Source organism: Delphinapterus leucas, chromosome 1 (genome assembly GCF_059928025.1).
Source record: "Delphinapterus leucas isolate spDelLeu-1000000601 "Yukka" chromosome 1, BTC_Dleu_Yukka2, whole genome shotgun sequence".
Lineage (NCBI taxonomy): Eukaryota > Metazoa > Chordata > Mammalia > Artiodactyla > Monodontidae > Delphinapterus > Delphinapterus leucas.
In genome coordinates, this window is record NC_143129.1 from 81,898,724 (window position 1) to 81,924,349 (window position 25,626).

General features: G+C 46.8%; 4 protein-coding genes across 10 annotated transcripts; 1 reads left to right on the top strand and 3 right to left on the bottom strand.

Annotated features, from left to right (window-relative positions):
- Positions 1 to 2,685: 2,685 nt before the first annotated feature.
- On the bottom strand, positions 2,686 to 7,834 carry MLLT11 (MLLT11 transcription factor 7 cofactor). Of its 2 annotated transcripts, none has more exons than XM_030760630.2 (3): positions 7,534 to 7,834; positions 6,624 to 6,696; positions 2,686 to 2,964 (listed from the first exon to the last, which is right to left on the bottom strand). In XM_030760630.2, the coding sequence occupies exon 3, from the start codon at positions 2,956 to 2,958 to the stop codon at positions 2,686 to 2,688; it is 273 nt and encodes a 90-aa protein (XP_030616490.1). In that variant the 5' UTR covers positions 2,959 to 2,964; positions 6,624 to 6,696; positions 7,534 to 7,834. The 2 variants fall into 2 exon arrangements, with proteins under 2 accessions (XP_030616490.1, XP_030616489.1); XM_030760629.2 differs by having other exon boundaries at positions 7,314 to 7,834.
- On the top strand, positions 7,510 to 15,270 carry CDC42SE1 (CDC42 small effector 1). 3 transcript variants are annotated; one of them, XM_089915959.1, is made up of 5 exons: positions 7,510 to 7,661; positions 10,791 to 11,108; positions 11,640 to 11,750; positions 12,473 to 12,561; positions 14,988 to 15,270. In XM_089915959.1, the coding sequence occupies exons 2-4, from the start codon at positions 11,055 to 11,057 to the stop codon at positions 12,545 to 12,547; spliced, it is 240 nt and encodes a 79-aa protein (XP_089772085.1). In that variant the 5' UTR covers positions 7,510 to 7,661; positions 10,791 to 11,054; the 3' UTR covers positions 12,548 to 12,561; positions 14,988 to 15,270. The 3 variants fall into 3 exon arrangements, with proteins under 3 accessions (XP_089772085.1, XP_022419982.1, XP_022419983.1); XM_022564274.3 differs by having other exon boundaries at positions 7,516 to 7,661; positions 12,832 to 15,270; XM_022564275.3 differs by lacking the exon at positions 7,510 to 7,661 and adding an exon at positions 7,739 to 7,839 and having other exon boundaries at positions 12,832 to 15,270.
- C1H1orf56 (chromosome 1 C1orf56 homolog) lies at positions 14,948 to 17,914 on the bottom strand. Its single transcript, XM_022564272.3, is given in 4 exon segments — positions 14,948 to 15,826; positions 16,727 to 17,544; positions 17,547 to 17,638; positions 17,640 to 17,914. Coding segments are annotated over 4 exon segments (1,017 nt in total). The 5' UTR covers positions 17,726 to 17,914; the 3' UTR covers positions 14,948 to 15,805.
- Positions 17,915 to 18,037: 123 nt separating this feature from the next.
- Positions 18,038 to 25,588, bottom strand: BNIPL (BCL2 interacting protein like). Of its 4 annotated transcripts, XM_022564271.3 has the most exons (10): positions 25,349 to 25,577; positions 24,453 to 24,548; positions 24,187 to 24,251; positions 23,752 to 23,976; positions 21,004 to 21,186; positions 20,732 to 20,834; positions 20,437 to 20,568; positions 19,392 to 19,478; positions 19,104 to 19,202; positions 18,038 to 18,642 (listed from the first exon to the last, which is right to left on the bottom strand). In XM_022564271.3, the coding sequence occupies exons 1-10, from the start codon at positions 25,390 to 25,392 to the stop codon at positions 18,606 to 18,608; spliced, it is 1,071 nt and encodes a 356-aa protein (XP_022419979.1). In that variant the 5' UTR covers positions 25,393 to 25,577; the 3' UTR covers positions 18,038 to 18,605. The 4 variants fall into 4 exon arrangements, with proteins under 4 accessions (XP_022419979.1, XP_030616487.1, XP_030616486.1 ...); XM_030760627.2 differs by lacking the exon at positions 24,453 to 24,548 and having other exon boundaries at positions 25,349 to 25,579; XM_030760626.2 differs by lacking the exon at positions 20,437 to 20,568 and having other exon boundaries at positions 25,349 to 25,572.
- Between the last annotated feature and the right edge of the window lie 38 nt (positions 25,589 to 25,626).

Genomic DNA, 25,626 nt, shown 5'->3' on the forward strand with positions numbered 1-25,626 from the left:
TATGCATATTTTGGGGGCCTTTAACCCCCCCCTCGCGGAGAAATGGAGGCAGCAAAATGGCGGACCCGGAAGTGAATACGGAGAATATAATTTCTGGCGGAGGAATCTATGAAGAAAAAATGATTAGAAAAGCCACATTTGCATTCAAGCAGAAGGGTGATGTACCCCAGAACCTCATTTTCTATTCCCGGAAGGGCTTTGAGGTAAAATAGTGTGTATCCGAGACATTTTAGACAGGACTATTTAGCGAGGCGGAGTATTATCGATTACGTGTCTTATAGTTCCGGCAGGGGACGGACCCGATGGTTTGTTTTGGCGCCAAGAACCCCGCAAACCGCTGAGAAATCGGATTCTGCATCGGTCCTGCTCTCTATTGCTCGTTTTTAGGGGGCCACCCTTAGGGTTGATGAGAAAACCCTATTTCTCTGTCTCAACCTCGGGTGAAGATGTTTGGGACATTGCTGGCTTTGCGCATGAATTGAGCTCTGGTGCCGGACGGCCACATTTCCAGATACAGCCTTAATGTAAGGAGCCCAGAGCCAAGCTGTCAGCGCGAATATTGAAACAACGGAGTCATTTCTTTGTGGGGGGCCTGGAAGAGGATGGAGCATGAGTTTGCAAATCCATTTAAGTACTTTATTTACCAAACAGTTGATTCCCATCTCCACCCACCGTTCTCCTTGAACTAAAGGACAGCGAGAAGTCGGGAAGGAAGACCTTCAAAAATAAGTAAAAATAGAGGACATATCATTGCTCCACTCTTTATTCGATTTTGGCTTTTGTCGTTGATGGTGGGCCTTTCAAAGTCTACGGGGAAGATTTACATGATACCTCCTTCTCTGGACTTTTTTCTTTTTTTGTAATTTATTTTATTGAAGTATATAGTTGATTTACGATGTTGTGTTAATTTCTGCTGTACAGCAAAGTGATTCAATTGTACATATATTTTTTATATTTTCTATTCTGGTTTATCACAGGATATTGAATATAGTTTCCTGTGCTATACAGTAGGACCTTGTTGTTTATCCATTCTATATATAATAGCTTACATCTGCTAATCCCAAACTACTAATCCACCCCTTTCCTGAATTTCTCTAGATCCTGTTCATGTACTTTAAAGAATTTACGGCATACTGCCCAAATTGGTATTTGCAGCTTCCCTTTTTGAAGGTCAAAATCATTGTCTCATTCTTGTTTACAACCTCTCTGTTGTCCGACTCTGTCTCATATAGTAGGCACCCATAAACTACTTGTAAATTAGTCCAAATAGTTTTTTTTTCTTTTAATGAGGTGAGTTATAAGTAAGCAGATAATGTATTTGGGTTAATTCGTTTATTTTGTTAGGCACCCAGGCTGAGATAATGCAGTGCAGATTTAATGCCATAGGTGCCTTCTGAGGCATCTGGAATTGTTACCTCAAATACTGGTAGTCAGTGGGCAAGCACAAGAGTAGTTGGTTACAGCTTTCTCCCAAAATACTTTAAATAATTTCAAGCTGATTTCACCCTTGTTATCTATCTGTTCAACTTGAGATTCATCATTTTAATGTATAAAGGCTACTCAAACCCTTCCTCAAAGTTGAATATTAGATAAAATATATAAGCTGAACTTGGAAGCAAGGCTAATTTTTGAGATCTATACTGCTTCCTTGTGAAGAGAGAAAACTAGAATCCAGTCCTGGGATTGAATGTCTTTATTAAAGAAGTGATTAAATGGCAGCACAAATCAGCAGCCGTAATTTCAGAAGGAGTGGAGACAAGGTGTAGGGTCAGAGTTGATTGTTCATTTCATGGTATCAAGGTAGCTGAAGAACTGTGCCTGATGCCCATTTGATCATTATTCTACATTGCAAATGCAGGAGGGCAAAACTAAAATACTAAGGACCAAACTCTAGGCTTTTAGAAACTGAATAATACCCTACAAATTATCATAAGTCAGCAGGATTGCATTTTAAGATTTGAAATCCCAGTGGTTTTCCTCAGCTAGAGTTTTCAGCCCACAGGAGCAAAACTGTAAAGTAAGCTTGAAGAAGGAAAACCCTTTTGAGAGAGCATATCTATTTCTGAAATGATTCAGTGCTTTCCCCTATTGTCATCTCCCATGATGTATTATTTCCTCTTGTTTTAAACCTTTATCCCCAATTTCTCTGAGAAAAAGTGTATTACAGGAAGGAGCAGGACCACCTTAGCCTTTTAGAAATCTTACAGTCTTAAGAGCAGATAATCTCAAACTGAAACTTACAGGGTTTTCATCAACACTTGAAGAAATATTTGTGTTTACTGGCCTGGAGCAAGAAATTAGGAAGGTTTGAGCAATCTCTGAAGCTGATTAAAATGAAGTAAAAAAATCAGTCCTCCATTTTGCACTCCATACTACTCTCTGGTGCCCTCATCAGGCCTGTTTTCTGGAATTAATATCTGGGGGGGAGGAAAGGAATCCCTGTGACCCAATACTCCATTGCTTGAACCCTTTACTTTGTGGCTTGAGGGTTTTTGAGAAACTGATAAGAAAGAAAGATAAATAAAATAAATAAATAAATCAATAAATCACAACTCCGGCAGATTCATCAGCACCACCTCAACACAATAGAGGGGAGAGAGCAAGACTGATAGGGTAAAAGGGTGGAAAGGAGGGGCTTGAAAGGGCAGGAAAGGAGGGCAAGGTGGTGGGAGAGAGGTCTTGGGCTTAGAGCAAGTCCAATTCGAAGGAGTGGATGCTGGCAATGGGAGCTCTCCAAAAGTTGAAGGTGCTGTACTCAAGGAGGGCATCGCCTTCAGGGTTTTTCTCCTGCTCTGCTCCGGTTGCTTGCCCCGTTGTTTTGCCAACGCTGCTGTCCTTGATCTTGTAGGTGGATGTATCTGACAGACCCAGGCCTTCCAGCTCCGACAGATCCAGTTCTGGAATGGGCATCCTCCAGAAAAGAAAGGAGCTGTACTGGCTACTCACAGGGTCCCTCATAACTTCCTAGAAAGAAACCACTTATCAGTCTTCATGGTATTGCCACCTCTTTGCGGCCCATGGCCTTTCCTTACTGAGAAACTTTACATCCCCATTTGCCTCTGTACATAATCTGGGTTCCCTAGGACAAGCTTCAGGAATCTTCCTCTATTACCATTTTCTACCATTTCCTAACTCCTCCCCATCTTGGAATGACTTATTTACTGCCTACTGCTTGGGTCCGGTTTTCAAGGCCTTCCAGAATCTGGCCCCATTCTTCCTAGCAGTAGTACGTTCTCTGCTACAGCTATGCTTATTCCTGTCTTAACTCTCTCCACTCTCCACCTTAAAATACTATCCAAGTTTCAAGACTCCATTCAAGTCCCTAGAGTAATCTTTCCCCTGAACTCTTATTATATTTCATATTCTTGATTTCTTCCTGCCTTTCGTTTAATAGGTCATGGTACCTCTGAAAAGGGTTTCCATGATTTTTCTACTTTCTATTTTCCTCCCTGCTTTCTAAACCCTACTGTAAACTCACCTCTTCCTGGAGGACATCCTTAAACTTACTCAGCTCCATCTACCCTATTTCTTCCAGTATCTCCCACAATGCCTGTAGAGTTTTACCTGACTATATCAGTTTGGGGTTACAGATCACTGTTATATGTCTTGTATAGGGATAATCTTATCTCCTTCAAGGAACTGAGAGTTTCCCCAAGGGTAAAAACCAGTCTACTTTGTACCTTCTTCACAAGTGCTGGGCTTCAAACACAAAAGACACTCAAGGCTGCTGACTAATTTTCCCTTAGTATTTAATACAATGAATACCTTGCCACTCCCATTTAAAACCCCACAGATAAACCTTAACAGCCTATTTCTCTCTAGCCTACCTCCCCTTCAGAACAAAATGCAGGTGCTAAAAGAATTTTTCTATGCCGTAACAGGATTGCTTCTCTGACCCAGTGCTAGAATACACCTGATGATAGAGCAAATGGATTAGAAATCTCAGGTAAGGAAAGAAAAGTTTAGATTGGAAGGAGAAAGTCTTTTAACAGAATTAGATACTTTTCCATGTTTTAATGAGTACTTCTCTCACCTTTCCTGCCCATTCCACCCACACCCTGAACTTAGACTATTATATCTCCCTGCAGCCCCCACCCTGCTGCTTACTAACCAAGGGAAGGGGCAAGAAGCATTAGTTGAAATGTTCCCAAAGGAGCAGAAAGAACATTCCACTGCCTCCAAAAATAGAACCCCATTTCACAAGGCCTTCCTCCAACAGAGTCCATTGGCTCTCACCAGGCCTTGAGACTCCTAAATAGTGGCCTTAAGTAGGTTCCACAATGCCCCCATATAATGTGGCAGAAAAAGTAGGCCTTAATCTAGAATACAGTTATGTGTGAGTGTAGGGGCTTTAGGAATGGTAAGTGGGTAGACCAGGATGTTTTTAATGTTAGAGTTACTCTTTTTCTTCTTAGGTTCAAGCTCCAAAATAAACCCTGGGAGCTGAGCATTACTCAGCAGACAAGCTGCTTAAAAGGAGGGTAATTCGGGGACTGTAAAAGCGTGGGGGAGCATGTTGAAAAGGTGAGGTCATCATCCTGTGATATTCAGCCCTGATCATCTCCACAGTAATTTGCAGAGGCTTGTGCACAGAAAGCTACAAAAAATGTTGTTCCTATCAACCAGCCAACCCTGGCTTAGTCTGGGACTGTAGAGATTGTAAGAAGCAAACCTTAGGCGTCAGCAGCATTATTGACTTCTTCCCATGGGGATTTTTTTAAACTAACAGTACTAGTTGTTTGCCAATCTAGCTGGCTTCTTTTGTATCCCTTCCCTTACCAGTCCCCTCCAGAGTGAGCTTAGTATAATGCTGGGCACATAATAGGCTCTTTAAAAAATAGAATCATAGGGGGGAAAAAAAGCATAGAATTTTAAAACTAGAAAACACCTTAGAAATTATCCAGTCAGTTTGGATAGGGTCTCATAATTTCCAGTCTTGATTCTTTTTTGATGTGTTATACATAGATAGTTGCCTGCAGCTTTTTATAATCCTATACCAATATTCTCAAAACTTGCAAGAATTCTTAGTTCCTGAAGAACAGATATTCAGTGGGTTAAGTGTGATTCTGATGTGAATGGTGAAAATGCAAAGGCAGAAGAGAGGAAGATAGGATCTGAGAAAGGGAAAAAGCTCTTTGACAAACTGACTCCTTTTCTTCAACCAGTATATGTATAAAAACAGTCCTGACAATTCTGAATGTCTGGCAGAGCTTCTCTTGCAATTAAAAAAGGTAAAGGAAATTGTACAAAATATTAACTTAAAAGGTCCAAAATCTCTAGCCATGCCATTGATTCAGAGACATGTACAGAGTACCAAATGCATTTCGGAAAGGCACTCAATCAAGTATATACAGCATTTAAAATCAAGTCAAGAACATTGCACCGAAAATTGACGTTAAAATACCCGAACATTTTAAATTTAATATAGTATGGATTTAATTCCCAAATACCCAAAATTTGCACAGGGTCCCATTTCAGCTAGCTTTCTCTTCCCCAAATATTTTCTACCCATAGCTCATCTATCTTTATATCTCTCATTTACTTATTTTAAAGGGCTTGGACAGTGCCTTGTACCACAATATATGCTCAATAAATGCTTCCCACTATCCTTCATTTTAAATTATTCAGGTATTTTAGGCAAAGGTAATTTCTAAATATCACTGTCTAGTCTTAGAGATACACAATTAGCAAATACATAGCATAAAGTGGCTCTCTCTGAGCCACACAGACACGCCCAGATACCCTTTGTCCAGATCCTCAGTGGGACTCTAGGGCCTACCCAACAGGGCCTTGCTGTGTCATGCTGCCACTGTAGAGGGGAGGACAAGGGATGGTGGTGGAGGGGAATGGAACCTCTCTGGCATCTCATTATATGTGTCTCATTCTGCTGCAAATAAGCATTCCTTTTCCAGAATCTGCCCCCATACCTAGCTCTTGTGGACTGTACTGATTTCAATATGGGATCAGGCAGTTCTCCAACACAGAAGCCCCTACCTTCCTACCTCAAACTGCCTCTTTCTTTGGAGAAAAGGTTTGGGAATGGGAGGAGACTGTTAAAAGAAAGATCAGGATTAATCTCAATATTATCTCAATATTATCGCGTATCCTTCCCTCCAAACTCCTTCCTATGGAGACAAATAAGTTTGGGGTGAGGGTAGACACATCAATGGAACACAACAGAAAACATTTGAAGATACAGGGAAGTAGAGGCTAGAGTGGTACAGTAGGACTAGAGATTCATCAAAAAGCTGGGAGAACAAATTGACAGCTTGAAAAGGAAGATGTAGATTACTAAACTGAAGATAATAAAATTAATAATTTTATTATCTTCAGGACAATGTTATAGGCAAACTGACAACTGAAATGAGATAAATGCTGAGAAATAACTACATGTAAATTGTTAGAAATTAATATCTGTGTAAAGGATTATAAGGCATGGATGGAGATCTTAGCAAAGATGTAAAACTGTGAATAACTGCCTATTGTTCACAGCGCCGCCTTCGCTCCTCTTGAACTGTCCCCCAACCCCATCCTCATTTGGGGTCTTCAACCTAACTAGAAGCACCGACTATCTTTTCAGCCCCTTGCCGCCGCCCCACCACCCCCGCCCCGGTTTCGTTTACCTGTTATCAGTGAATTACTAGCGTGTTCCAAAGATGGAGGGAGTACTTCGAGGGCTCCGATGTCTGCTCTGGGCTGGAGAACAAGAAAGCTGTTGGGGCTTTGACGGCTTTGTCTTCTCACTCCCTCTCTGTTCAGTGACTGAGTCAGTCTGCTCAGTCTCCCCCTGCAATGCAGCCCCTCCTAAGAATGGCGGAAGGACTCCCCGCCCCCTCCCGGCCTGACTCGGCTAATTCAAAAGATAGGTTCCAGAACACTTGAGGGAGGGAGACAGGACTAAAGCATCTCCGTAGGCTTATTGGTCTGATTCCCGAGCTCTTCCAGCTCCCCCGTGCAGACTGAGGGTGTAATGAATGAGTAGTTAATTGTCCTCTAATTTTAGGTTTATGGATTAAAAGTCTTGACTCTAGACAACGTGGAGAAGAGGAGTGTCCCTTTATTCCCCAATTTAAGGATTTCAGATCACCCGAAGTGTTTTTGAGAATCACAAAAATTCTCCCTCGGTACCTCCCGATTTGCCTTCCCACCCTCACAATGGGTAAATAAACCTAGCCCTATTGCATTTGCGGTAGGGCACAGGAACATCGGGGATGCGTGTGCTTCTGCCAATCTCTGAACTCGGTTGGGGCCGAAAGATTTGGGGGCTCCGCTTCCTTTCGCCCCGCAACGCCTGACGCGCAAACAGAACGCACGATTCTGGAGGGTCCAGCTTGCGTGCCAGGCCTTCCTCGAGGGTCCGCTTTCCCGGGTTTTCCCGGCAGGGGCGGCGGCCCTCGGGGGCTTCCGAGGCCCCTCCCACGTCCCTCCGTCCTGCAGCGCCACCTCAGTCCAGAGGGGAGCTGTGCGCCCGGCTCCCAGCCGGACGGGTTTCGTAATCGCGTCGCGGCCGTTTCCGCCCTCAGCCAGCCGCACCTCTGCTGCTCTGCCCTCGGCTCCCCCACCGCGCCGAGGAGCGAGCCCGGGAGCCCCACGCTGGCGGGCACCGAGCGGGAGCCCCCCCACCAGCTGGCGCCGGACGCCTGGATGCCGGAGCAGAGCAGGTGAGGCCTCGGACTCGGTCCCTCGGCCCGTGCGCCCCGCCTGCCCAGTCAGGCGGAGACGCACCGGATGCTGGGGGTGGGGGAGGAGGGCGTCCGCGGCTGTCGAGATGCTGGGTCGGTGGCAAAAGGGGTGCGCCGGCTGAGGAGCCGTCCCTGTCCGTGCTCCGGCGGTGCGCAGGTGAGGCCAATGAAGAGCAGAAGGGAAGACGGGTCTGGAGTGTTGGGGGGAGACGGGAGGTGGGAAAAAGGTCTCTTGAGATTCGCCAACCTCGGTGCTGCCGTGTGCCAGCAAACTGAAGCAGAGCTGGTCCGGGAAGGTCTAAATCTGAGACAAGTAGCCACGCCAGACAGTGACAAAGTCGGAAGGATTCACAGAGAGGCCCAATCCTAGTTCAAACTTGGGAGGAGCAGAGAATTTCTGGGTAGAGTCCGGGGGTGGGCAGAAAAGGAGCCTATGTGACTGAACCTATTGGGCAGGGGGAGTTGAGGGCCTAGCCCTGTTTCCTCTTAAGCCTCCACAAGACCTTTCCTGGGGAAGGGCACGGTTGGTGCTGGGGCAAATGCCTGTCACTTGACTGAAAGTTGGGGTCCACCCCCACTTCTCTAGAGCCCCGCAGCAGCCCTCATGTCTGGAGGTCTCCATAGGGGACCAGCTGCAGCCCTGGGCTCATAGCCAGAATTGCCCGCTCCATTTTCTCAATTCTCTTTCTCTTTCTCTCCAGCTGCTTCTTGTGAAGGCTTGTCAGGCAGCGGGGTAGGAGGCCTTGGGGCTGGAGTCAGCGGGACCGGGAAAACCGGTTTGGGGCTAGAACAGGACCAGGGAACTACCTCTGTACATCCTTCCTCCCTGGAACCTTTCTCCCATCCATTCTCCTGCTCACTCCCCAATAGTTTTAAAACTCTTAAGCTCTCCTGTGACCTTGGTGTCTTTTCCAGCTCTGTATTTCACCCTTCCTATTTGGGACTCAGGCCCAAGTCACAGCACTACTTGGCAGTCAGGGTATGGCCTTATACGATCTAATCCTGACCCCTCCTACTGTTTACCCAGCCCTTCCCCTTAATTGTGGAGTTGAAATAGTGAGTAGTGGGTTCAGGTGCCTCTTCTTCCTGGGCTGACCAGTTGAGGACTTCATTTTTCCTCAACCCACTCTTCTCTAGATATTTTAAAGGAGAGTGGCAGCCAATCACTCTTACTTCCTTTTCTGGCCTGTTCCCCTCCCCCCTCACCACCACCACCATGTTCACCCTGCCCAGTCTTCTCCTCACGCTGACCCCACCCCCAGGTTTCAGAGACCCTTATGTCCTGTGTCCTAGGGAATGGAATTTCCTGGTCACTTCTCACCATCATTGGTCATTTCATGCCAAGTCCCACACACACACTTTCCCTCCACCCAGCCCTGGCCAGGTCCGTGGAAAAGGAACAGAAACGTCCTTGTTCCCTCCACTGCCCCTTTCCCTCTCTCCTCCTCCCCCTCTTCTCTCCTTTTCCCTCCCACCATCTACTTCTGTTCACTCAGCTTTGAGCAAGGAGGGTGTTGGGGGAGAGTCCAGTCTCAGTACAGCGTGTCTGGTAGTGTTGGGGGTTTCCTCTGATTCTTCATTGTTTTCTTCATCCCCTCCCACCCCCACAACCCTTACCACCCAACACCACCACCAGCACGACAAACCCTGTGACTGACTGACTTCCCCACTGACCACAGCTCCCCTCTCTGGACAGCTGTGTTCTGACTTCCGCCCTGTCTCATTACTCCTCCCCTCCAGTGGTGGGAAGGGAAGTAAGAGAAAGCCTGGACTCCCGGGTCCTTCCATCCCTCAGAAGCTGTGTCTCAGTGTTTCTGTGATCTCATCTCAAGGCTGAGAAGAAACCCTCTCAATTCTTAGATCAGTGTAGGGTGCCAGAGCATCAGGGTTCCAATCTTGGAGGGAGGGGAGATTCCTATTCAGGCTAAAGTGTAATGTGCGTGAAACTGCCCTGTTTGGAATCTTTGAGGTTGCACTAGGGGAATGCAGTGAAAATAGAGGAAACCTATATGTGCCCTACCCTGGCTGGCAGTAATGAAGAGGGGAGGAAGTTCTTCCTTGGACACTAATGCTGTTGGAAAGTTCCTCATGTCTGGTTGGCTGATGAAGATTGGGGTTGGAAGTGGTAAGGAGGGAAGAGAGAACAGGTCACAGCATGAGGGGAGGAGGGAGGGAGGGAGGCCCAGGCCCTATGGGGTGTGAAGCAGAGCGGAGTGGCACGACAGGACATGTGAAGAGGGTGGGGAGGCTGGAAAAAGATTCCTCATGGGACAGAAGATACCTGGCACGTGTACCTACAACCTGTGCACAGATGATCTCCACAAGACACACATGTGGACATGGGGTCATGCCACATATGTGCAAACAGAGGTGCACACAGAGGAGTGCATTGACATAGAACACAGATAAAACAGAGTGTAGGCAGCCCTCAGGAAGGATCTCAAGGTCAAGTAATAAAAAAACTGTTAAATGGCTTCTGGGAGGGGTTGGATCTCAGTTGAGGGAAATGAGGAAGAACAACGGCAGGGAACAGAGAGGGAAGAAATTCCTCACTGTAGAAAGTCTTAGGTTCCAACCTGCTGCAGTTGGTTACCTAGGACCTAGGTAGTCAAGGCCTCTCTTGGTCTTAAAGAAAATCTAGGTGTTCAGGGTAAGGTAAGGAAAAAGGGAGGGTCAGGGGTGGAGGCCTTGTTTGTGAGAACAAAAAACCACCATTTCCTCTTCAGTCACTTAAACGCCCCTCCCCTTCTGCCTTAAGCCCAGGGAGAAGGGAGATGGAGCTTGTAGCACCCCCAAACTTTGCTCATTTCTGCCAGTATCATTTAGTCCCCTCCCATCCTCTCTTCCTAGCTTCTAGCCCCCTTCCTCTCCCCTCCGTCGGTACCAGCAGCTACTGTTCCGTAACCCTTTGGTGCCCCTTTGGTTGTTTGCCTTTCTCTGAGAGTCAGACTTGGAGGTTCTTATGTTTGGAGAAGGTTAGTGTTGGTTGTAGGACTAGGGCCTTTACAGGGGAGCAAGAAGATATGGACTCATCAGGAGCCTTCTCAAAGAGTGGGGGAGTGGATTTCTCATTAAATTTTCTCCTCTCTTTACTTTCTGCTCATCCAGAGTTCCAGGTCTGTGGAAGACGTAACCTCGTGCCTGCTTGCCCACCCCACTCTCTGACCTTGCTAGTCTCTCAGGGTCTGAGACACTGACCTTCACCGCTCAGCTTAAGGGCTCCGAGGACTCCACTTTCTCTAGACCTGTCCAGCTGAGTAAACCCAGGGTGTTGCTACACCTGAGGGGAGTGAGGAGTGGGCGGTCAAGGCACCAGAGCAAGAGCCCTCTGGGGCCTCAGGCAGAGGCGTGAAACTGGAACCATCGGGGAACATGAGTGAATTTTGGCACAAACTGGGCTGCTGCGTGGTAGAGAAACCCCAGCCGGTAAGTCTCCCCCACCCCACCCCACCCCACCCCACCGAAACCAGTTACCGTATACTGGGACATAGATACATCAGTCTAGGATCCGCCGTCTAAAAAGCACACTTCTTGCCTTCTTCTCTGTCAGGATAGCTTCTATGGCCTGGCAGGTGTGTACATGGAATAAAGGGGACTGGGTGATGGAGGAAGTGAACAGTCTTAGCTATCACTTCTTTTTCCTGTCCATTTTGAGTTGGACGGGGTTGTAGGTGGAGCTTAATACCTGTCAGTTTTCCCCACTGTTTCCTCATCAGCCAGAGGTGACTTTGACATGTCCTTTCTTTGTCCAGTGTTCACTCTGCAGGCCACTGCCCTTACCACCCTGCCTGTGTCCTCTCTCTGTTTATGTTGTTCTAACCTTGCCTTTCATACCCTAGTGATTTCCCTGTTGTAATGCCGTATCCCCTTTCCCACTAGGCCCTTAGCTTTCCCCTTAGTGGTTTGCAACTCTTCCCTTCCTCCACTGTGATGTAACTCCCTGTCTTCTCCAATCAGAAGAAGAAGAGGAGACGGATTGACCGGACCATGATTGGGGAACCAATGAATTTTGTCCACCTGACTCACATTGGCTCTGGGGAGATGGGTGCTGGAGATGGACTTGCCATGGTAACAAGGGAATGGGGAGAAGTTGATATGAGGTTGTGACCTAGAACTGTGCCCTTTTTTGAAAGTTCAAGCTGGGGGCATAACAGAATACTCGATGGGAAGCTAGAAGCTAGGATTCTAGTCCTGGTCACAGGCTGCATAAATCTGAGATCTGGCATTTCAGGTCTCTGTCCTAGGCTCCCTCATCTTTACAATTAGCAGATTTTTCTTCATTGGATGGAGGATATATATGTCTTAATAGTTACTTGGAGGGCTTTTTCCAAAAACCATAACCCTTCCTTCTATTAACTAAGAACTGCTATCTCAGCGCCACAGTAAGTCATATCGTGGTTGGGAGTGTTGGGACAGGGAAAAGGCTGAGCACCTCTATCCTGAGTAATGTTTAATATGCATTTCTGCTCTCAAAATAAGGGAAATGGGCTTGGAGGTAGTGAAGGAATCTTTTCACCAGTTATGAAACACAGATAAATATGGGAGAGTCCTTTGTGAGAGGATCTTACTAGTAAAAGACCCACTTTGTCTCATCCTCATGAAGGTCATTGTGAAGCGAGGCATTGAGACTTACTTCCCTTGGAGAAATAGAGATTATTTTTAACCTTTTCAGATTGATTTTATTTTGTCAAGGAGATGGGGTCAACCTCTTCCCTGGAGGGCACAGGGGAGCTCTTTTACTGTGCCATATGAAGATTTAGGAGAGGGTCTCACGTGTGCTTTTTTCACAGACAGGTGCAGTTCAGGAGCAGATGAGATCCAAGGGAAACCGAGACAGACCGTGGAGCAATTCTAGGGGCTTGTAGCTCCAATACGACTGGTGAGTGATTAGAGAAACCCATCCAACACCTCCAGCCCCCTGCCTCAGAACCGTGATCCTCTGCAAGAATGGGAAGTGAAGGGAGGAAGAAAATTAGAATGGAAAAGTCAAAAAGGTAGGATCCAGAAAGGCAGAGAGAAAGGGATGTGCAGACAGGTAGAAATAGAAAAAAAGAGCACACTGTGGAAATAGTTAAGTGTGAACCAGGCGGTACCCTCTCCCTAAGGTTTTCTTCGAGGCTAATCTTCCTTCTTTTTTTCCTTTAATCAGGTTCCACTGTGTGTCCAGCCTTCACCCTGTCCAGCCCAGAAGAGATGCTGGCCCTACCAGTTTCCCTCCTAGAATCAGTAACCCCAGGGCCCCTCTTTTCCCTATCTGTCTAATTGTGCCTCAAATGGCTTGGGGGCTGGACTCCCTCTACTCCCTCTGGCTGTAGCCCCTCCTGGAGATGGGGTCAAGGCAGCAGGACTGACCAAGTGACTACTGGTTGGCCAGAAGGAGCTCAGCTGAAGCCCTGGACACTATCAGATCTGAGATAGGAGTTTTCTGGGAACTTGGAATGAGTTCCCTTCTCCTGAATGACGGTCTAGGTGCCATATGTTTGTAAACTCTTAACCTGGAACTCCTTAAATGTGGTGGGTAGGTGAGATTACCAAAGCTGAAGCCGGCTTTGCTAAGAAGCTCCCTACCTCCCTGCCGTTTTCTTTCATCCTGGAATGAACTGAAGCAGACGTCAAGCAGGGTCTGGGAGGGTGACCACTGGCTAGTCTACTTTTTCTCTTTAGATCTCAAACTTGAAACTCAGTCCCTCAGTATCTCTCTGCCGATACCAGGGTCTTTCTCTAGGTAGGCCTCTAACCCTATGTTTCTGTAGCATTGCTGGCTCCTAAGGTCTTTCCTTTTTTTTTTAAATTAATTAAAAATTCAATTTAAGATGAGTTCTCTTAATTACCCCCATCCTGCTACTACCTCTATCCTTAACCCCATCCCTGTCAGGAGCCTTATTGTTTCCCACTGGATAAGAGTTAAGAGGTGGGTCTTAACCTGAAGTCTTGGGGATCTGCCTTCTGCCCACCTCCCTGCTGGCCTAGAGAGCAGGAAGAGGGATCTTGGAGAGAAACCCAGAATGCAGTAAAACTAGGAGTTATGTCTCAGGGTAGACTTACTGATCACTGAGAATGGGAGTGGTGGTGAAATAGATAGGTTGAAAACAATCATCCTTGAGTGATCTTAAGATCCTCCGGCATGAGAGCCGGAAGACCTCTAGAGCAAGTTTTCTCAAACTAGGCACTTTTGACATTTTGGGCTGGATAATTCTTGGTAGTGAGGGACTGTCCTGTGCATTATAGGGTGTTTAGCAGCATACCTGGCCCACCCTAGTTATAACAACAAAAAATGTCCCCACATATGGCCAAATGTCTCCGAGGGGGCAAAATCACCCCCAGCTGAGAGCCACTTGGTATTTTTCTCTCACATGATTTCCACTTGTTCATCCTAAGCCTGAGTCATGGATGAACTAGGGCCCTGTGTAAAGTAGGCTCCATAGGGCTGCACATAACCTCCAAACACTTTATTCAGTGTGTTGCTCGTGCTTGCATGGGTTCATGTCTCTGCGATGGACGTGTACTGTGCTTCTCCATGCTTATGCTGTCTGGAGGAGGGGTTCCTGCAGTGTGGAGACATGAACAGGGTATGGGGGGACTGGGGAAGGGAGGGAGTGAAAAACAGTAGAGCCATAGATACCCCAGCTTATCCTCTCCAAATTTTAAGCTCTGTTTCTGTGCCCTAGTCCTAGAACCAGACACAAATAAGACTCAGGGAGTTTTGTCTGAAGACCAGGTCCCACTGCCCACCTGGCTGAAGAGTCTGCTTTAGGTGGGAAAATAATGTAGGAGTCGGGTCTTCAGGCATTTTCAGTTATCTCAGGTGATTTGTTCTGGCCCCTTCCTTGCAGGGTGATGAGGAGGGCAGAACAGATGAGCTTCTGTCTGCTCTGAGATGAGAAGGCAGGGATCTCATTAGCTCAGTAACAGGAAGGATCCTGTTTGATGGTAGTGGGAGTCAGGAATGTGAGAACTAAGATCCACTCTGCTGACTCCACCATCCATCCAGTTTGCCCCCACCTATAGTGACTGAGGTTCTAATTTCAGTGTATTTCCTGCAGATTTGTTTTTAAGTGTTTAAGCTTGGTTATAGAGATACTTTCCCAATGTACCCAATTCCAGTCTAGCTAGTTGCTCTGAAAGTAGCTCATCTTGTTGGCCTAAAGTAGCTGAATAGCCTAAGGGTTATACTAGATCTAAAAGGTTAACAGGATAGGGCAGAAAGATGGGGGAACTCCTGGAATCTCCAGTCACCCTGATCTTGAGCCTTATTGTACTGCCTATTCTTTTTTTTTTTTTTTTTTTTTTGGCCACACCATGCAGCACGCAGGATCTTAGTTCCCGGACCAGGGATCGAACCCACGCCCCCTGCAGTGGAAGCAGGAGTCTTAACCACTGGACCGCCAGGGAAGTCCCTCTACTGCCTATTCTTTAGACACAATCTTTTCTTTGGTGCTCTCTCACCTTTAGCTACCTTCTCTAATGTGTATGCTACCGTCACTTTAACAATATTTAGAGTGATGGGAATGGGTTTGAGAGTCATAATTTATATTAAAAATTGTTGGACTTTTAAATACATTTTCAAATAAAAAAAGTTTAAGCAAAATAGTCCCAGAGTAATCACTACAGGTGTGTGTTGGGTTAAAGGGTAGACGTGGTTAATGAAGGCAACTCCTAGAAAGTGGCTGTCATGGAATTTTGTGCCGACCTTGCCCTTTCTGAGGAGAGAAGGCCAAGTGTCCTGAAGGCAAGGAGAAGATAACCATCACCTCCCAAGGGCTCAACTCATTGTTCTTCCTGTTCCTTTTTCTTGGCATTCATCTGAGATTTTTCAAGTCTTTAAAGAAGTACTTGTTAAAAACAACTTTGGAAATGAAGAAGATGAGCAATGTCAACATTTTTATCCTGGAGGATAGTGGAAGGGACCAAGCCAGATGCTGCTAGCTACACAGTTCAGTCTTAAGGTTCAAGAGATTTATGGTCTCCCCACCTTCAGGTACCTTTGTAGAAAGACACAAGACCAAACAATATTTTTTTTTCTAGTTTTGTTTTTCTGTACTAAAAATATCCAGTGGGTGCTGGGATTGAATGGGGAGGAGAGGTTGAGATGCTGACACCTCCTCTTGTGGATGAAGTGGCCGTTACCTCCGATTTCTGTTTATCTGGGTAAGGAAATGAAATAGAGAAAAGGGAAAATATAACCACATCCATATTCTTTTCCCCTCCTTGCCTCATCTCCCTCTCCCCACAAACCCTCATTCCCTTAACACTGCTGCCCACTATTTATGCTTTTTTATATTGAATAATGGTATTAGACACAATAAGGAGAAAGACAAAACCAGAAACTGACAGAATGACCAAGTATACATTTTATTGTCCTTCTCCTTTCCCCAAAGGTCCTGTCATCCTGAGACCTTAAGAATATTTTATCAGGTCGATCAGGAACTTTGGTAGCTCTTTCGGTAAAGTAGAGGACAGTCCTTCCCTGAGAATTCTTAAGTTTCTGGGAATAATCCCAGGAGGACAGTTCTTTGGGTTAGTAGTGGTTAAGATCATCGGCACTAGTGTCAAACAAACCTGGTTTAAATCCTGCTGTGACTCCCCTACTTTGTAAACCCCCCGTTTCTTTATCTGTAAAGTGGGAATAATAATACCATATTATTGTTGTGAGGACTGATCCAGGTAGAGTGCACATAAAGACCTCAGATATTGGCAGCTGTTACTGTTCAGCTGCGTTAATAAGCTGAAAACTACGAAATCTTCCACATCCATCAACTATCTCCACATCAAGAGTTCTTTATGTATCTACAATCTTAACAGTTTGGTCAATAATCATCTAATGACCTACATGTTGCCTAATAGCCAAACAGCAGTTGCTCAAGAAATGATAGGTGGAATCAATGGCTAACAACAATGTGAATAACCAATGCATTTTATGAATCAATAACCAAACATAAGCAATAGTTCACGCAGACACACTGGCTGGCTTAGCAACAGGGTTCTGGATATCAGGACTTTTCAGATGCCTTAACAAAGATGCTGGCTCATCACTAAACACTTACTGGTTGCATCTCTGTGAACACTGTAGACAGGCTGTTCCAAATATCTTCCAGCCCAGTCCTGACCCTTTTCCAAAAAGCAAGGGCTGGGTTGGGCCTGAGACTGGGGATGAAGGGGGTGGGTCTGAGTCGGCTGACTAGTAGGGGAAGAGGAGTAGTGGTGGTGGCCCTGGTGGTGGTCTGAGTGGTGCAGCTGGTGTCAGGACAGAGACCTGCATCGAGGGGGCACTCCTCCCGCTCGCGGTTGCAGGGGCATTGGTGGTAGGTGCAAGGCCGGTGCTCAGTGTGGGGTTGGCTCAGCGCCCCAACTCGCAGGCGCCCCGAAAGGCCACGCGGTTTCCCGGCCCAGGTCCGGCTCATGGTGCCGGACTTGCAGTGGCAGTGCCACGGGCCCCAGGGCATTGGCACCAGTCGCAGATCCTCGGGAGCTGGCATGGCTGTGGGCAAGGGCGGTGGCCACTGGTTTGGGGTGGACCGTGCTGTTGACCACTGGTTCAGGGTAGTGTCGGAGAGCAGCTGGTCCACATTAGCCTTCCAGGTGGAGGGCCGCTGGCTTGAACTCATCCTGATTTCGGAATCCTGGTCATTCGCTGTAAACCCTGGGCTAGGCCCCCCAGGTGTACTGGAAGTCGTATTACGAGTCTCCAACTCGGTGTTATTCTTTCTAGCGTAAATCACAGCCCTCTCTTCCAAAGACCCATCCTCCTTCGCCGACAATCGCGACCTGCTACCTGTGGACACCGTGGAGGCCAAGAGCTCGGCAGCGGCCGGGCCTGCCAGGCTGTCGGCCACGGCCACGACGTCATCCTCATCCTCCATGTTACCCTCATCTTCTGGGAAACAACGCTCCGGGTGCTCCGGGCGGTGGTCCGGTAGCTGCGGGTCATAGGGCCCCCGAAGCGGAAACTGTCCCGCGGTCGAAGTCAGGCCTTCGACCCCCGCCGCCCGGGGCCCCAGACTCAGCAGCAGGGCCCAGAGCAGCGCGCCAGCAGCGGGGACCATGGGGCTGGGCGGTGTGGGGCTGGGAGGGAGGCTAGTGAGGAAGGCCGGGGCTCCCACCTTCTCTCCCTCCCTTCGGCTCTCGACCCACCGGGTCGTTAGAACCTAGGCCCTTGGGGGAGGGGAGGGGGGCTCTGACGCGCGCGCCACGCCCCTCCCCCAGGCCCTCTCCCCGCGGGTCAGCTCCGGCAGGCCCAGGGGCTCAGCTGAAAATCCCAGGGAAACTCTGCAGCAAGAACTCCTGTGCCAGAACGGACAGACGGATTGTGATGTAAGGGGTTGAGGAAAGAGTAGTTCACTTCCTCCGCGCGGCGCTTGAATCTCTCATCGCAGTTTATTAATCGCTACAGATCTGAATTTACGAAAGAGGACAAAACACACGTTTTGAAAATGCCCCTCCCCAGGCTCACAGGCAGCAGACGTGACTACTGAAGGAAAGAGGGAAACAGAATGGCTCTTCAACATTTAGGGCACTGACTCCTGGCTCCCAGCAGGAGCCCTGCCCTCCCCATCCACCCCGTCACGTTCACAGACTGCTAGAATACCCCAGGTGGAAAGGATCTCAGACTCAAAGAGAGGAGGTTATTTGCCCAAGGTTCTACAGCTAAAGCAGCACAGCTTTGCACTTTCCTATATAAAATGCCACAACATGCACCCCTCCAGCTGAAATGAAAGTCACCCAGCACATCAGGCTCTGGACCTCAGAGCCCTGCTTTGAAGTCAGGGTCATGGAAGGAACGACATCCCATTGAGATGTTTAGATCCAGTGGTACTGGGATTGAGGATGAGATGATTTACAAAACAGCTCAGATGTTTCAGTGTTTAGGGTGTAAGCAGATCAATATCTTTGCTTGGTTCTTAAGCTCATTATTCCAGTCCTATGCTAGGTCCCTCCTGAGCCATGGAGATCCTGGTCCAGCCTAGGAGAAAGAGAGGGAAAAAAAGTGGTACAGGAGCAGACTGGGTTTTACTCAGGGGTTTAGGGAGAGAAGCCAGGTGAACTGGAAGAGGTAGATTAGATGCTTGGGTCAGTCATCATGTAGGATCCTTTGCTCTCTAGCAATACTCCCCCACTGGATATTCTCTCCTATTCACTGCCAACATATCCCTTCTTAATTTCTAGGGCTGGTCTGAATTTCCTCTAAATTCTGTGCTGTGATTACTCCTTTATTCCTTGATGCACTTATAGGATTAATTTTTTTCATTTGTTCTTGTTGGGTACAGTAGTGTCCTACATGTATGGAGTCTTCCAAGATACAGTGAAGCCTCTGAAAGCAGAGCCTCTGTCTTTTAGTTCCTTTGTTCCAACAAGGCATTAAGAAAGTGGGAGTTGGCTCTTACACATCCCATCCCAAACTTTTATCCTTAAGCCAGGACTCACCGTCTGACAGCTTCTGGAATGTGGACCTGATCCATGGAGATGAGTTGGGCCAGCTCTCCAAGGCTGTTCAGAAAACGGATCTTCCGTGTGAACTTGGAACTAAAAAGAGAGGATCAACCAAGTGTGTTTTATACGGGGAAGTGGGCTCCTGGAGATCCTTACAAAGAGAAACATAATAAGTAGAAAGTGGTTAAGGCTAGAAAGAGTCAGGGTGGGACAAGAAGTTCTTAATCTTGATTGTGAAAATGGGGAGAGTGGAAACGGGGTCTTTGCCCCCCAAGCTAGTACCTGATGAAGGGCCGAAGCAGTGCCAGGAATGCCTTCACGTACCACGTAGCATGGACAACCACCAGGGCAGTCAGGTTTTTCCGGAGCCTGAAGAAGAACATGAGCCCATTCAACTCTCCTTCCACCTTCATGCCTGAAGATCAGGTGGAGCTACCTTCTGTACTTTAACTTCCTTCTCTTCTTCTCTAATTTCTAGATTTCTCTGATAGTTGGGTCGAATCCCCATTCCTTTAACTGCAATCTCAGCTCCATCCATCTTGCTTAGCCTCCTCATTTTTAGGAAACTCTCCTCTTGGAACACCTTAGCCTGGCCTTCTCTACCCCACTTCTTTCCTGTGCCCTACACTCCCATAGTTCCTTTTGTACATTCCTCCATCCCTCCATGACCAGGTGAAGACCAGTGAGGAGAAAAAAAAAAGGAACAAGAAGAGAAAAGTGAGCAAATGGAAAACGGAGGGAAGAAAGGAAACAAGAAAAGGGATATCAAGGAAAAAAGGCATAAGGGTCAGGGATGAAGGCAGACAAGAGAAGAAGACAATGGAGATGTGAAAAGTGAAATAAACGGCAAGACTATGAGAAAAGGAAGGGCTGCCTTCCATGTGCCAGGCAATGCGCCATGTTGATTTATTTGATTCAAATACTCAGTGGCAAAGGTATTATCATTGACATTTTACAGAGAAGGAAACTGAGTCCCAGAAAGTTAAGTGACTTGTCCACAGTCATAAAGGTAGTAAGTGATAAAGGCAAGATTTGAAACTAGATTTCCATGACTCCAAGAGAGGACAGAAGATAGGAGAGGCTTGGAAAAGGGTATAGAGGGACAAAGAAAAGTGGAAGGGGGAGTTCCCTGAGTGGCCAAGTGGTTAGGATTCCAGACTTTCACTGACAGGGCCCAGGTTCAATCCCTGGTCGGGGAACTGAGATCCTGCAAGCCATGTGGTGCGGTAAAAAAAAAGTGGAAGAGATTGAATGGAAGAAAGGATGGAAAGATGGAAAAGAAAAAGATAAGATAGAGCGTGGTAGCCCTCTTGTCCTAGAGGCTCACCGCCGATCCAGGGTGCGGTAACACTGGCGTATCCAGCTCAGAGGTGGAACTTGGGCCCTACTTGTGCCTCCACTCAGGTAAACAAGCAGATAATTTTCAGCTATCAGCAGCTCCAGAGTACCCACCATATACCTGGGGAGATGAAACTGTCAGGGAAGGTATGCGTTTGGGGTTGTGCGGAGAGAGAGGCACATTACTGTAGACTCTACAATCAGTTACTGATCAGAGAAGGGGTTCTTTTTAATGTTTCCCTCTCTAACATCCACTCTGGAGCACTTTAAGCCTTCCACCTCACCTAAACAAGTGTTCCATGACATAGGTGTAGTCGGGGATGCTGCTTCTGGGTAGATAACAGGAAGCAAAGAGGATGACAACACTGAGGCCATCACCATGGTAGCCTGAGGAGGAGAAGGGGAAAACTCATTCAGTCATTGATGGACAGTACATCTGTTTAGGTTGAGAGACTCTGAGGGTCTCTAGAAGTTGCAGGAAGGATTCTGAACCCATGACTGAATTTCCAGCTTCGGCATTTTACTTAAGAAGTCACAGTTCTTACCCCTCCATTACCTCCATGAGATAGGACTTTCTTATAGGGCTCAATGACGGTCATGTCCACTCGCTGCTCCCGCTGTCCTGTTCGGAATACCCTCCAGCGATGACCATCTTCTCCAGCCACATCCCACATACAATCCTGGCCCAGCCTTTCAGCTGCCTCACTGGCCCCCAGGCCCTCTGCCTGGGGCAGCTCATCTAAAAAAGAGGGATGGGGAAGGATCAACAAGGCAGAATACGTACCTTTAGTATCTTGTAAGTTCCTCAGCTTCTTAGAGTTTATTACCTCAACATCTAATTCCTCATTTTTTACCCATGACTCTAGCCCTAGTTTGTCCAGTCAACTCAACCCCTTGCTGGTTTCTTTCCTGTGACTCATTATCTTCACTTTTTCACTAGACAATGGCCTGGAGGTAACCTTACACTATGGTAGGTTGACGGCCCCTGCCTTTTTCCAGATTCTTTCTGCCCATGCTTTTCCTTCCTTGGGTGAGCTCATTTATTCCCATGTATTCAATTACTGCCAGTAAGGCGATGATTCCTTTCTAACCCAGACTTCTCTCCTACCACCAGACCCATATCCCTAAATGCCTAGGGTGGACATAACTACTTTGTGTTTCTCTGTCATCTCCAAGTCACCAGACTCCAAGTGCAACTCAAACTCATTCTCTTCCTCCTCTCTCTCATATTCTTTCTTGATGAATGACACCATCCATCTAGTTGCCTGAGAGAAAAAACCCTTTGTCATCCGAGACCCTTTCTTCTCTACCAGCCGTCAAGCCAACAGGACCCCAGGTCCTCCTCCATCTATCTCCATTATATCCTCCTTCTATCATTCTTTCCACTATTAGTGTCCCAGTGCAGGTTCTGAGCCTTTCTCATCTGGCCTTAGTACTAACCTCCTAACTCGTCTCCCTGCCTCTTGTCTGTTTTCCTCCATTCTACCCTTTACAGCACTGCTAGAGCAAGCTTTCTTTTCTTCTCTCCCTTTTTCACTCAAATGGCAATATACATAAAATACAATATACTATACTCACTGATTTTGCATGATCTTTCCATAGCAATAAAAAGAACTGCTTCATCTTAAAAAATAGTGCCTAGTATTTAGTATTCCATGGTATGGATGTACTGTAATATTGTAGAACTAACATCCTATTTATGGACCTTTAGGTTGTTTTCAATCTTTTGAAAGCCATCAAATCTGATGTTAGTCCCTTGATTAAAACCATTCAAGGGACTCCCCATTGCCTACAGGATAAAATCTAAACTCAGTGTGGCAGCAAGGACCTCCATGATTTGTCCCTTGCCTACTTAACACAGTCTTTTTTCATTCTCTCTTCACCTCCCAGCCACAGAATATATATTATATTCTGTGATATAATAATATATATTTTGGTTTTGTTCCTGGCTTCTAAAACAGCTCCTGATGATAAAGGTAAAAGAGGTATCTTTTCCTATTCATAACAAGCCCCTTTCAACCACAGAAGTTTATGTTAATGAGGTGACTTTGGAAAACTTCTGTGGATGGGTGGCTGGTTGCCAGGCCAACCAACCACATGATTAGAGGTTTGGAACTTTTACCCTCTGACCTCTGAGGAGGGGAGAGAGACTGGAGGTTGTGCTAAATCACTAATGGTCAGTGATTTAATCAATCATACTTACATATGAAGCCTCCATAAAAAAACCCTAACTGAAGGGGTTCTGAGAGGTTCTGGGTTGGTGAACACATGGAGGTGCTGGGAGGGTGGTGCACCCACGGAGCTCCACACCCCCTTTCACATAACTTGTCCACACCCCCTTTCACATAACTTGTCCTATGTATTGCTTCCTTCTGGCTGTTCCTGATCTGTATCCTCTCATAATAAACTTGTAATCTAATAAGTAAACTGTTTTCCCAAGTTCTGTGAGCTGTTTTAGCAAATTATCAAACCTGAGGAGGGGGTGGCATGCACCTCTGATTTATCGCCTGTCGGTCAGATGCACAGGTGACAACCTGGACGTGTGATTGGTGTCTGAAGTCTGGGGCAGTCTTGTGGGTGAGCCCTTAACCTGTGGTGTCTGTGCTAACTCCAGTTAAGTGTCGTGACTGAATTGTAGGACACCCAATTTGTGTCTGGAGAGTTGGAGAACTGGTTGGTGTGGGGAAAACCCATACATTTGGTGTCAAAAGTGCTGTGAGTAGAGAAGAAACAAAGTTTTCCTTAATACCTAAATAGTCATACTTAATACTCTGAATTCCCCACCATGCCATGCTACTGCCCAATTTGCTTCTTCCACCTAGAATGTCTCTCCAACTACCTGATAAGCTCAGAATGGCATCCTCTGTGAAGTCTTTCTTAACACCTCTCAGGTGGAACTGACCTTTGCCTTCTCCCTGCTTACACTGTACCCTATACACATGTAGATCATAACCTTTAACTGCACTTATTTGTACATATGTTTATTTCATACTAAACAGAGAATTCCCTGAGGGTAGGGATTATCTTATTCATCTTTATAACCCAGTTCTAGCTCAATGATAGCAATATAACAGTTATTCAATAAAACTGCCCTCAATAAATGAAGTACCCCCTTCTCCCCCTATACTGACTACTCTCACATTGGACCAATAAGCTCTACCTTTCCATTCTGATGAAATTTTGCTGGTCTTACCTCTTGGTCCCCACCTTATTAGTTCTAACTTCCATCCCATTAAATCCATCCTGAGCTTTTTTAACACTGGCCTCTACTTCTACCAGCTCAGTCTTCAGCTTTCTTTCCCACCTTCCCATTCAAATTCATGTCCACTGTCCAGCTGCTTCGAGTCTGAAGGTGTCTCCAACTCTTCTACCTCCAGGTCAGAACTGCCATCAGGAGAGGAAGGTACAGAGTGGGTGGGAGAGGCTCCGTTATCTCCAGGCCCCTTAGTCAGATTCAGTCGCAACTCTTGGGCACAAAGACGCTTACGCATGGGGCGCTGGCCACACAGGGCTAAAGTGCTGGGGGTTCCTGGGGTTGGAGGAGGGGAAAAAAAAGAAGAGAAAGATGGGTTTGTGTTGGTGGGGGATGTTAGAATTCCTGTCTATGTAAGTGACAATATGGGGTGAATTCTAAAGAAGGACTAACACGGGACATTTGGGAAGTAGAACCACAAGGGACAGGGTGGCATAACCCTTCCCTGGACTAGAATCAGGGAGGCCTGGGTTCTAATTTACCTACCTGCCTGTGAGTCTCTTTCAGGATTATGAGGATCTCCAGAAGGGTCAGCCTCTTCAGGAAGCAATCTAGAGGGGAAAAGATGAAAAGGGGGAAGAAATATAGGCTAAAGGCATTAAGCCGGTATCAACTTATCAATTCCGTGTCCCCGCCATGATATCACCTCTTCTTTCTTTTCTCCACCTCTTTCCTTCAAGTCCCAATTACCATCGCTGCCTTCCATTTGTGACCAGCCCTCCCTTTTCCCAGCCTCGCTCATACTTCCTCACCTAGGGAATTCTTCATCCTGCCAGTCTTCCTTCAGCTCCAGTTCCCCAAGTCTCAAGGATGCTCCTAGTACTGCTGTTTCTGCATTCTCCCTGACCCTATAGTCTCCCGAAAAAAAGATTATTATGAGACAAACTAGGCAGTGTCTTACGGGGAACTGGAATGAAGAGCAGTAATGAAGGTACAGAGCAGAGGGCAGGCCTTAAAAAGAAGTCAGATCTCTGGTCTCCTAGATGCTTCTACCACCTTCACCACTTGTTAGAAAGCCATCACCCCTACTGTTGGGTTTAGGAGCAGAGGAGGCATGGAAGGTAAAGCTAATTATTTTTACCTGTTGGCAGTTGCTCCACCTGCACAGTAGGGGTGAGAGGTTTTTCACATTACAATTGGCTGGAGCCCGACAGACCTGCCCAGCTGTCACTGGGCAAAGTTGGGGAAGATGTCACCTAGTCAGGCCTGCCTTTCCTCCACCACACTAGGGAGTGGTGAGGAGAAAGCACGGTGGAGGGGTAGGGGAAGAAGGTAAGGAGGAAGAGGGATTTGCTGGGAAGGAGAGCCTGGACCTTAACTTAGTTCTGGGTCAGCTTTCCTGATGGCCATTCTGGAGGGTGGGTATTAGAAACCAGAAAACGGGGCAGATTTATCAAGAACAAAACATAGAAACTTCCTTTAAAAAAAAAAAAAGCAATAGGGAATTATCCTGGAATCCCTCGTTCCCTAATTCCCATACCTTAATGATATTTCCTACCTAAAGCCACCTCCATCCCTTCTCTGCAAATTAATTCTCTTATCTCCTCTAGGAACCCAAGATTTGACTTGGAAAGAGCTGGATGGTGGGAAAGTCCCTTAAGACTAGTCACTCCTTGCTTCCAATCAAGTTAGCCAGAGTCTTCCTTACCAGAGATCCAATGTCTTTTCTCCTGCCTCTTGTATAGTTCCCATCTTCAGAAGTCTTCCTGTCGCCTTTAAACACTTGGAGTTGTCGGGGAGCCGGATGTCTCAACTCCCCAACACTTCTGTATCCCCTTTTTCTCTGTCTCAGCTGTTGTTGCTCTTGCCTCCAAGGAGGAGGGAAGGGTGGAAGGGAGGTAAGTAACCTCACCTTCAAACAGGTTTTGCCACCTCCCTTCCGAAGAAGCAGGTTTGCACAAAAGAGAAACCATGCCTATTGGGGCG

Excerpts from the sequence above, each read along its gene's own strand:
- CDC42SE1 (XM_089915959.1), top strand. The coding sequence starts at position 11,055 with ATGAGTGAATTTTGGCACAAACTGGGCTGCTGCGTGGTAGAGAAACCC. Across the intron at positions 11,109-11,639 it reads TGGTAGAGAAACCCCAGCCG|AAGAAGAAGAGGAGACGGAT; the intron begins GTAAGTCTCCCC and ends TTCTCCAATCAG. Across the intron at positions 11,751-12,472 it reads CTGGAGATGGACTTGCCATG|ACAGGTGCAGTTCAGGAGCA; the intron begins GTAACAAGGGAA and ends CTTTTTTCACAG.
- BNIPL (XM_022564271.3), bottom strand. The coding sequence starts at position 25,392 with ATGGGAACTATACAAGAGGCAGGAGAAAAGACATTGGATCTCTG. Across the intron at positions 24,252-24,452 it reads CAGGATGAAGAATTCCCTAG|ATTGCTTCCTGAAGAGGCTG; the intron begins GTGAGGAAGTAT and ends TTTCCCCTCTAG. Across the intron at positions 18,643-19,103 it reads ATTCCAGAAGCTGTCAGACG|GCTGGACCAGGATCTCCATG; the intron begins GTGAGTCCTGGC and ends TCTTTCTCCTAG.
- MLLT11 (XM_030760630.2), bottom strand. The coding sequence starts at position 2,958 with ATGAGGGACCCTGTGAGTAGCCAGTACAGCTCCTTTCTTTTCTGGAGG.